We start from the raw sequence: 12,014 nt of genomic DNA on the forward strand, positions 1-12,014 counted from the left end.
AAATCATCCAGTCAAGTTGCTTTGGTGAAGTCAACCCAAAAGGACCATGCTACAACCGGGTCAAGTACATACCAAATATAGTTATGGACTTAGACACTAATCCAACATGAATATCATGCCATTATCTCTCATCAAAGTTAGATTTTGGGGCCACTACCTGAGAACAATAATATTATTAATTGTATATGGTTACTTAAAAAGAAGCAGAATGAAGACGGATCCCTAGCAAGCTATAATGAAATGTTTGTGGCAAAAGGTCGTAGTCAATGACCCGATATTAATTGTGAAAAACTTTTATTCTCGTTGTCAATCCTATCACCATCTATAATTCTTATTCTCATTGTGTCACAAAAATTGCCCGTTAGACAACTCGACGTAAAAAATGCATTACTTCAAGGGCACCATCATGAGACCATCTACATGCAACAACCATTAGAATTTCAAGAAAAACTTTTATGAGACATTTTTTCCTCCTTCACGTTCTCTTTATGGACTCAAACAAGCTCCACGAGTTGGTACCATTTGTTTGCAACTTTTATCTCTCGGCCTTGTTAATAACAGATGTGATACTACTTGTTTATTTATAAACAGAGGTAACACACGACATATCTTATGTTATATGTCGACAACATCATCCTTACTTCTTAATCTACCGTTTTCTTGGATCAGGTCATTACTACTATAGGCATTAAGTTCTCTATGATTGAAGTTTGAGATCTTAATTTTTTTATTATCAACTATGTTACATGAGATGAGCATCATATCTTTCATCGTAGCAAAAAGTATGCCTTGGAAATTTTGGAGAAGGAAAATATTATTTATTGCAAGTTGACACCTCATCCGATACAGTCACTAAACTAGATGCCATTGGACACCCTGTCACGGATCCTACCTTCTATCGCAACCTAGCATTACAATATATTGCATTTAATCGACCATATATCTCTTATGTTGTTCAGTAAATTTGTTTATTTCTGCATTATTGGGAGCCTCATTTCAAGGATCCTTCATTACATTCATGGCACTACTGACAATGGTATGTAACTTTATGTATCCTCGTCTTGAGGGCTTATTGCCTTATATGAGGTTGATTGGGCGGGTTGCCCCAATGCAAGACGTTCCACATCTGATTATGGTGTGTACTTGCGGCACAACCTTCTATCTTAGTCCCTGAAATCACATGCACTATTTCTAGATCAAGTGTCAAGGTCGAATAGTGTGGGATTGCCAATGCGGAAACATGTTGGCTACGAAACCTCCTTCATGAATTACACCAACCCCTTGTCAAAGCTACAGTCACTTGTTGTGATAAAGTTAGTGTTGTATATGTTTTCAACAATAGGGTTTGTCATAAGCAACCCAAGCACATTAAGATTTACATTCACTTTGATTGAGAAAAAGTAGCCATGGGCCACGTACGTGTGTTGAAGGTTCCCTAACCATCTCAATATACAAACATCTTCACCGAAGGACTCCTCTTATCTGTATTTCTTGATATGCAACCCAAGCACATTAAAATTTACATTCACTTTGACCGAGACAAAGTAGCCATGGGCCACGTACGTGTGTTGCAGGTTCCCTAACCATCTCAATATACAAACATCTTCACCAAAGGACTCCTCCTATCTGTATTTCTTGATATTCAATACAGTCTAAATGTCCAAAATAGACCTCCCATCGATACCGTGAGATGTTATTAGTATATTATTTACTAGGTGTAAGACTCATGTATTACTTGGGTTAATTAAAAAAATATATAAAGTTCTAAATATTTAAGAACTTTTGATTTATAAGAAAATAAAAAAAATAATGAATTATTAAAATTGATTTTTTTTATCTTTTAAATTTAAATAAATAAACAAAATAAACTAATGAGCTTTAACTTAAGAATTTTGAAATAAGAAGGTAAATCCAAAATTGATATTCATTTATTACTATATTTATTCTAATTATTACTCCCTCCGTCCCAAAATAATAGTCCACAGACAAAAAAACACACGGTTTAAGAATATATTAATTATCATTAACTTTATTAAATGAAATTACAGTCTTACCCTTATGTTGCATTTAATTCTATGGTAGTTGTATTTATTTTTATGGTAATTTAACTAATAATGAGGGGCATTATGATAAAAGACATACTTATTTTTTGAAGTAGAGAAGGAAACATTGACTATTAATATGAGACGGAGAGAGTATTATACTAGGTTATAACCCGTGTACTACACGGGGTCACAATTTAAAATAAAAAAATAATACATAGTAAATGAATAATTCATAGAAATGACTTGGTATAAAATAACATACAACAAAATTCAATTCTATGTATATAAATAAAAACTAAGAAAAAACAAATAATATTTAAATTGTATCGACATTTTAGTGAGAGATCCAACTATTGACCATGGGACACCGAAAGAAATATAATGCCAATTAGATTATGGGTCTTCACAATTTGATATTGAACAACCAAAAAACATTCAAAATAAATATCATATCACAAAACTTACACAATATATTAAAGAACAAATTACTTAAATAGTCCCTGTGGTTTGGCTAAAGTTGCGCGTTTGGTCCCTATGTTTTTTTTTGCACTCAGACCATCCCCACGTTTTCTTTTTATTACCCGCCTGGTCCCTGGGTCCGTTAGTCGTCAATTCCAAACGTTAATTCCCTCACGTGCTTCGCACATGAGGGGTATTTTCGTCATTTTATACATGGTGCCTAAATGCAATGCCAATCGTTTCTTCATTCCGATTATTTTACGATCACCTCCCTCTCACACACTCTCTCTCTCACTTAATCTGTAACTCATCAAAATCGAGTAGAAACCCTAACTCCTCAAAATTTTGCAAGAATCACCGAAGCAACAATGGTGGGTTGGAGAATTAGAGCAAACATGGAAGAAATAGACGTTGAAAACCATTACGGTAACCCCATAATTTCAAAAGTTAAATTTATCACTTACAAATTTCAAGCTAATAAGTTGAAGCTTTCTCTTTTACAGCTGGTCATCCAACCATCTTCTCCATCAGATTATTCTATGGTGGAGAGTTTACGAAGTTTCCTGGAAGGAGGTACGTCAAGGGCAAAGAAAGATACGTTGATCTATTGGACATTGATGAGTTTTGTGTGCATGATATTGATGAGATGATGGAGACCCTAGGCTGTGTTGAGGAGGGTAAGTTGCTTTATTACCACTTCAAAAGACCCTTTTCAGATTTGGACTTTGGGTTGTTTGCATTGGCTAGTGACAGTGACATTAACCATTTGGGTACATACGTGGGTCAACATAAACTGATTGAAGTTTATGTTGAACATGGTAAAACAAAGTTGCATACATATACAATGTCATTTACCCCTAGTAAAGTTAGGATAGAAGAAATCGTTGATCAACCTTCGTGTAGTAGAAGGCTTTTTTTGGAATGGAAGGAAACTGAAACAGGGGATTGTGTTGGATCAAGTAAACCAAATGTTGTGCCAACAAAAGAAACTAAAAGTGCCCAAATTGATGCCCAATGTGAAACACAAGGTATATGTGATGAATTTGATGAATTTCTAAATGAAGAAACTGGAGGGATTACTCATGAAAGTGACAATAGAGATGATGTTGATGATAGTGGTGATAGTGATGATAGTGAGTTCTTAGTAGAGTTAGATAACCTCCTAGATGAACCTGAGATAGACATGAATGAGTTTTTGTTAAATATTGATGAAGATATAGAGTGGGTGGGTGATCTTGGAGGGTCAAATGTCAAGGAAACAGAAACAAGGGAAATTGATGATATTGAGGTTGTAAACAATGAGGTATTCTTATATGAGTCATCATCTGATGAAGGTGGGAGCAACAAGAGAAGAAAGTCAATTAAGGCAATCCGAAGGGCAATGGAAAACAGTGAAGCAAGAGTTAGTGATCCATTCTATGTGTACCAAAAATTCACCTCATCTGAAGAATTGAAAAATGCAATAAGACAACATGCTATGGAGACAAGGAGGGAACTAGACTTCATAAAAAATGACAAAAACAGAGTAAGAGCTATTTGTAAAGGTACTATCCCAGACCTTGGTCAACTTGACCCATGTGGGCCCAGTCAAAGCAATAAAGAAAGTGAAGAAAACAACTGTCCATGGGTACTTTATGCTAGCAAGTGGGAACAAGATGTTGACTGGGAGATCAAGACCTACGAAAAAGAGCATAGATGTCTAAAAACAAGAAATGTGAAAGCTTGTACCTACAAGTTCTTGGAAAAGAAAATTGTGCAACAGATTGAAAGCAACCCTACAGTCCCTACACGAGCTTTACAAGAACAACTTCAACGTGAATACCAGGTAGATATTTTGAAGATGAAGGTATTTAGGGCTAAAACAGAAGCATTGAATCAAGTAAGGGGCGATTATGCAGGGCAATATACTACACTACGAGACTATGTTCAAGAACTTCGCACTTGAAACCCAGGGACAACAGTTAAAATAGAGGTTGAAAGTGAGCCAAACCCATCTTCTGAGACTAGAACTTTCAAACGGATGTACATCTGTCTAGGGCCATTAAAGAAAGGTTTTTTAGCTGGTAAAAGAGATTACCTTGGTTTGGATGGGACTTTTATGAAAGGGCCTTATCCTGGAATGATACTCGCAGCAGTGGTAAGATGTAAACACATATCTTGTGTCATTTTATTCCATTTTATTTAAATTACTAACTCCTTCACTATGTTTAGGGTCTTGATGGAAATAACTGTACATATCCTTTGGCATATGCTGTCATGGAGGCTGAGAATATAAACTCATGGACTTGGTTCTTAAGGTGCTTGGATGATGACATTGATTTGCAAGCTAATTCCAACTTTACCTTTATATCTGACAGACAGAAGGTAAGTAACTTCAATGGACTTGGTTCTTATTGTACAATGTATACATTACATCTAATGTTGTTTACTTTTTGTACAGGGCTTGTTGCAAGCAATTGGTACATTGTATCCATGTGCAGAACACAAGTTTTGTCTGCGACACATTCATGAAAACATGAAGAAAATGTGGAGGGGAAAGGTGTTCCAAGACATGTTATGGAACTGTGCAAGTACAACAACAATACAAGAATTCAACCATGCTATGGAAGAGTTAAGAAAGCTAAACAATGACTGCTACGAATGGGTCAAAGCTATTCCACCTCAACATTGGTCTAGGGCACACTTCATAGGTTTGTTTTATTTTGTTGGGTTAATTGTTACCAAATGATTCACTTTCTTACATAATTTTTTATTTATATTGTAGAGAGGGCTCATTGTGATGGGCTTCTGAATACTTGTGTGAGACCATAAATAATCAAATTAAGAAAGCACACGACCAACCAATTATCACATGCCTTGAGTACACTAGAGAGTACCTTATGTTAAGGATTGTTAGTGTCCAAAAGGTAATTGATAAGGCTGTTGGACCATTAACTCCAACTGCAACAAGTGTGCTTGAAAAAAACAAATTTGATGCAGCTCAATGTGTGGGTAAGTTCTGTGGGAATGGAAAATATCAGGTGAGTGGTCCATGGATGGACCAATATGTGGTAGACATGGCTCAGCACACATGTTCTTGTAGAAAATGGGAACTCACTGGTATACCCTGTAAACATGCCCTTGTTGCTATATGGGACATGCGAAAAAATAAGCAGAATGTTGGCGTACCTGAAGAATGGGTTCATGCTACTTACTGGTTAAAAACTTGGAAGGAAATGTATTCTTTCAAGATTGAACCAATTAATGGAAGAAGAATGTGGGAAAAGTTTCCATGTCCAACCACTTTGCTTCCTCCTAATCATCATGTCCCCATTGGAAGACCAAGGAAGAAAAGAAGGAAATCAGCTGTTGAATTAGAAGATATGGTGAAGGGTGGTAGGGCATCAAGGAAGGACAAGAGTGTGACATGTTCAAAATGCAAAAAGCTTGGTCATAATAAAAGAAGTTGCAAAGGTCAAAGTGCATGTGATACTAGTTCAAGCAAGAAAGGGAAAGCTGGGAATAAAGCTAAAAGTGTAGGTGATGGTAGTTCAATCAAGAAAGGGAAGGATGGGAAGAAAGGTCAAAGTGCAGGTGATGGTAGTTCAAGCAAGAAAGGGAATGTTGGGAAGAAAGCTCAAAGTGTAGGTGGTGGTAGGCAAAGTGGAACTCAAAGTGCATGTGATGGAATTTCAAGCAGGACAAGGAAGGCTGGGAAGAAAGGGAAGAGTATTGCTTAAGTTATGATTGTGTTTTTATATGTTGTGTCTGTGTTATGAACCAATTATGGTGTTATGATCTTTTGTGTTTGTTATATTTGTCATTATGTTTTGTGTCTGTGTTATGAACAATTATGGTATGACTTTTGGGACTTGTTGTCTATATATGGTATGACTTTTAATGTATCTCTATTTTCAATTATGGTATGGACAATTAGTGCTATAATCTGTTGCTATATTTTTGTTTTAATTCAATTCCATTTAATTCTATTCAATCATTCAATTCAATTCCATTCCAATAGAAAACCAATTAATTGCATTTCAATTCTATCCAATTCTATTCAATTATTCAATTCATTCCATTCTAATTCAATACCATTCAATTCTATTCAATCATTCAATTCAATTCCATTCCAATAGAAAAACCAGTTAATTGCATTCCAATTCTATCCAATACATTCAATTCAATTCCATTCCAAGAGAAAACCAGTTAATTGCATTCCATTACAAACCACTCAATTCCATTCCATTGTAAAACAGTCAATTACATTCTAGTACAAACCACTCAATTCCATTCCATTACAAACCACTAAATCCCATCCCATTAGAAAACTGCCTTGATGAAACAAAAGATAAGTACATTGACAACATAAATTAAAGCTTGTAAATTAAAATTAACACAAAAAAACCCAACTGAACACTAATAACAGCCTCAAGGCCCTATTCTCATGTTGAAGCTCATCCAATGACTTCTGCAAATCAGGGGAGATACTTTTTTCAGTTTTTTCACCATTAAAGTTGTCCTCATTAACCCAATCTATGAAACCACATTTTGCTCCCTGCATTTTGAGTAATTTGGTGTGTGTTAAAGGTATGTGATATGTAGATATACTTAAGAAGAAATTGCCTTACCTTTCCAGTACAACAATAGAAATGTCTTCCAGGTTTTTTCTTGGTAGTCGATCTTCGTATCACACCAACTTCACCACACTTGCAGGTTTTTTCCATTAGGGTTGATCGACACTTCAAAGAAGACGAAATGAAGGAGAAGAAGAAAGGGTGTATTCGAAAATAGACAGAATCGGGGTTTAGGGGTGTTCTAATAGATTTTTTATATAAAATGATGAAAATACCCCTCATGTGCGAAGCACGTGAAGGACTTAACGTTTGGAATTGACGACCAACGGACCCAGGACCAGGCGGGTAATAAAAAGAAAACGTGGGGATGGTCCGAGTGCAAAACAAAACATAGGGACCAAACGCGCAACTTTAGCCAAACCACATGGACTATTTCAGTAATTTGTTCTATATTAAATTAGAGAACAACATCCTTGATGTAGAGAGGGAGAAAGATAAACAACAAAAGATTTCAATTGAAAGTTACTGAGATTAAGGTCAAAAATCTTTAAATCAATTATTTGCGAAGTTTATGAGATTGAATAAATTACATTAAATTATAATTTCCAATTTAAATTTAAAATGGAAATAAGAGAGGTAGGATAAGATTTTAGCAAATAAGCGGGAAAATATGTTTTAGTTTGTTATGAAGACGACACGTGGCAAACTGAAGGTTTAAAAAGATGACACATGTAATTTTATGGTTTCATTTATTAGAAAAGAAGAGAACATTAAAGTATTATGAAGAATTTATTAAAATAGAAAACCCATAAAATGAAATGTGGAAAAGAAATTAATTCAAAATAACCACAAAATAATATTTGGCAAATTGAATGAGAGTGTGACACATGGCAAAAAAAAAAAAACTCTTTATTTATTAGAGTATTATTAGAGTAGATTGCACTATTTGAAACTATTATTTTGGGCCAGTGTAGTGGATCCAACCCATTGGTTTTTAAATTTAATTTGTATATATTGCAAATTTGTTGTTAATGAGGGGATCATGAGAAAATACCCTTGATTACATTTATTTCCTTGATTTTAATACTTAGTTATTTCTTATATATAGTTGTTTCCTTATAATTTTATGAATATTTAATTTCATTATAAATGAGACTTAATCGTCATTGATTTTTTTAAAGTTAAAAGTTCATGGAGTTAAGAAAAATTAAAAGAACCAACATTATTAATTCTTAAAAGAGCAAGAAACTGTATCATAATTGTTCCCTTTGCATTAAGTTTCAATCCTACAAAAAACTTCATTCGTAGTTTGTGCATCACGAACGTTTTTTAGCATTTCAGAAATACCGATTAACGAAGTGGATTCAAAATGAAATTAGATCATCTGTATCGGTCGTACAAATGGCCTTGCATATTGATGTCTAATGACATGTAGGATTTAATATTGTAATTATTGAAAGGCTTACAATGTAGGACCCACCACATCAGATTGCCATGTTGGCACGAAAACCACAAACAGTTGCTACCATAGATAAAAATACTACAACTTCAAAACTTATCAACTACTTTCATTTCTTACTATTACAACAACAATAACAATGTACTTTCAGAATCAATTTTTTTTTTTTTATTTAGTTGTCATAGATTTATTTACTTTTACAATTATGGTATTAATAACATGATTGCAAAGAGAGTAGACACCATCATATTCTACTTCTAATCATTATGTTCTAGTTTAAAGTTTAAACAAGCAATTGCATGAATCATTAGGAAAATATTATTATTATTATTTTATCCTAACTTAATTAATTGCCTATTAGTAAGCCTGCAATATGTGCTTGGCTTTTTAAGTTTTAATTTAATCTCCTAATCATACATAAATTTAATTTCACGTTATTTCCACCATTAATATATTTCATTTTTATTCAGACTTAAATTCAGATACCCAACCCCACCTTCTGCTGCTTTTGCTTTTATGCTTTTTATTCAGAAGCAATCAATCCACTCCCATCATTTCTCTAATCACACTGCACCCAACAACAAACACACTTAAGTGTATTTGAGAAGAAAATGACAAGATTTGGAGAGCATGTTATTTGTTAAGTCGATTAAGTCAAAAAGAATTAAGTCAAAAAGAAACAGTACCTGATTGACTAATCTTCCCAGCTGAATTTTGAGACATCTTCAGGTGGTTCGACCCATATGCTCTCAAACGGATCTTGTTCACCCCAATCATGACACTGCTTACGGGGGTAATATCGACAATGATCCAAAGAATACGATATACACCGTTTCCCATAAAATCTCACTTTAGAAAAATAAACACTATTCCTCATCATCCCAACAAGATCTGTTCTCGCATGTGATGACAAAAAACTCGCAAACAATGTCACACCTTCAAGACTTTTCATTTCAATCCATTCTTTATTACCCTGATCCAACTTATAAATAATCGGGTTTTCACTATAACAAGTGTAGATAACAAAGATGTCACCTTTATGCTCTGCCATAAACTTCCCTTTCCACCAATTTTTCACAAAGAAATTATCCGGACACCGGGGCGGAGGGACAATACGGATAGTCCATGTCAACTCATGCGGGTCATACACCCCCAGCCACCCTGTTAAACTCAAACAATAGAACACCCCATTACAGAACACAAGTTTGTTCCAAATACTGCTGACAAATGGCAACCGGTTGTGGTAGTTGACCGTGGTCCACACGGTGGCGCCAGGGTGGCATGTGCTGATGGCCACCACGGTTGGGCTGACATGTTTGACTGTGAAGACTATGCAGTTTGGAGATTTTGGGGATGTGGAAAAGGCGACAATTTGGTATGTCATTTCGAATCTTGGGAGTTTGATCATTTCGCGTGTGAAGGGGTTGAAAAAGAGGACTCTTTGTGTTCTTGGTTTGTAGAGTAACAACCATCCATCTTTATTGTAGCAGATTCTGCATCCGTGTAATTCGGGTAATTCAAGAGAGTATGTTTTGCGTTGTGATGGATCATAGAATTCAAAACGGTGTCCGAGTTTTGGGAAGTACATCAGCCATGGTGGCTTGTTGACTACTCTCACAGATACAGCAACTGAGAGCCATCTTTTGCAAACTGCTGATGTGCGAATGTTGTCTTTTAGTGTTAATTGGGATATTATGAATTCAAGGAGTTCAACTGGAAGGAAAGACCATGCTTCTTCTTCTTCTTCTTGTTCAATATCTCCCTTTGTTGACACTTTTGTATCATTTTTAAATGTTACTGATAACCTATCAATACAACAAAGTTTCATTTTCATCACATTTACTTTTTGCATAACTTACAAAGACAAGATTGGAATAAGTCAATAAGATCATGATAAACATGTTATTAAAGCAATGAATCAAAGCCTGCAAATCTCAGGAATGAACAGAGTCAAAGTTTGAAGGTGCGATCCTGTTTATAGTTCATTTATCTCGTCACACACAAAAGATAACCTATGTAAGCCTAAAAATCCTTGAAATGTATTACTAAGCGAACCAACATCATATGAGAACAAGATCAAGTGTATCTAACTTCGAGTAACAGCCCAAAAAGCTAGACATTCTCGTACAAACCCTAAACCCTAAAACCCAAATTTGTATAAATTTCAATAACGAAGGAAAACAAATTATCTAACAAATGCATGTACAGCTAAATCCAATAAATAGTAGAGCGAAAGGCATCCAGCATGCAACAAATCAATTGGATTACGAAAAACCATCAGCTACCTACACACGGACGAAATTTTCAAATTCCGGTTAGTTTGGTCCAAATTCGTTTCAAAAACAGAGAAATCGTAGCTGAATTTGCAACGATAGACATCGATCTCATCTCTAAAACCCCAAAAACCCAAATTTGCGGAAGACCTAAAGTACAATTGGAAAGGAAAGCCAAATACACGATGAATCGGATTATGATTCAGTAGGATTCGTTCAGGAAACTTACAATTTGAGTCTCCTTCTCTTCCTTCCTGCCATAACCACAAGATGAAAGCTTTCTTTCACCACTGTGTGTGCTAGTGTGTGTGAGAGGGAGAGAGACGGGATGTGTTGAAATGATGATTGAGAAAGACGGTTGTCACAACGTGAATGCACCTTGGTGTGCCACCGTTACACGTGTAAATTACAGAGTGATCTGATGCGACGCAGAACACCAGTAGTCTGTGAGGTAGCCAATGAGATGCTAGTAGTAGGGTCAGATGTTGACGTGGCGAGTTTTGATTTGGTGGAAATTGTGGTAGTTGGAAGACATGCGAAGTAGCTTTTATGTGTGTCCGAAACTAGATCTGCGTGGGAATCATAGCGTTTTCGGTGGTTATATCGTGTGTTTAGTTTGCTTTTATTTTTGTTTCCTTTTTTTACTTTTTGATATCTGATTCTAAAGGGCTCGGAAATTTGTAATATTACTTAAATTAGCAATTGATTTATTTGGGGTTTTATTAAAAGATGAGCTGGTATATTAAATACTCGGATAGTAAATATTATAATTTAAAGGGACATGTTGCTATTTTTATGAATCATCCAATTCCAAATGATTATTGATTTTACAATCGGTTAATTTGTGAGTTGTAAAATACAGAAAATGTAGTCACCAATATTAGTTCCAACTTTCTTTGAATTTCATAATCTCTTAATTTGTCATTAACTTGTAAGACATGTAATTTGTTTTACTTGATGTACAAAAACACAAAAATACAACAAGATCGAATATCACAACATCAACAGATCTATTCATGAAAAATAAGATTCAGTTAGTTTTCAGATACTTACAACTGAAACCTCACATACAAATTCACTCATGTTCATAAACATAAACAAAAGATGAACTCAAAGTTCTATTACAAACTCAAAACTATCTATTTAAGATCGAAACAGATGAAACCCCCCTAATAGGCATACATAAATCAGGAAGACAAGTAAAACAAGAGAGAATAAACAA

The 12,014-nt window shown here is 34.9% G+C and overlaps 1 protein-coding gene across 1 annotated transcript; it reads right to left on the reverse strand.

Annotated features, from left to right (window-relative positions):
- Positions 1 to 8,754: 8,754 nt before the first annotated feature.
- Positions 8,755 to 11,178, reverse strand: LOC111921022 (F-box/kelch-repeat protein At1g57790). The gene is made up of 3 exons (XM_023916589.3): positions 11,022 to 11,178; positions 9,206 to 10,324; positions 8,755 to 9,087 (listed from the first exon to the last, which is right to left on the reverse strand). The coding sequence occupies exons 1-2, from the start codon at positions 11,051 to 11,053 to the stop codon at positions 9,214 to 9,216; spliced, it is 1,143 nt and encodes a 380-aa protein (XP_023772357.1). The 5' UTR covers positions 11,054 to 11,178; the 3' UTR covers positions 8,755 to 9,087; positions 9,206 to 9,213.
- Between the last annotated feature and the right edge of the window lie 836 nt (positions 11,179 to 12,014).

This window comes from Lactuca sativa, chromosome 5 (assembly GCF_002870075.4).
Source record: "Lactuca sativa cultivar Salinas chromosome 5, Lsat_Salinas_v11, whole genome shotgun sequence".
Classification (NCBI taxonomy): domain Eukaryota; kingdom Viridiplantae; phylum Streptophyta; class Magnoliopsida; order Asterales; family Asteraceae; genus Lactuca; species Lactuca sativa.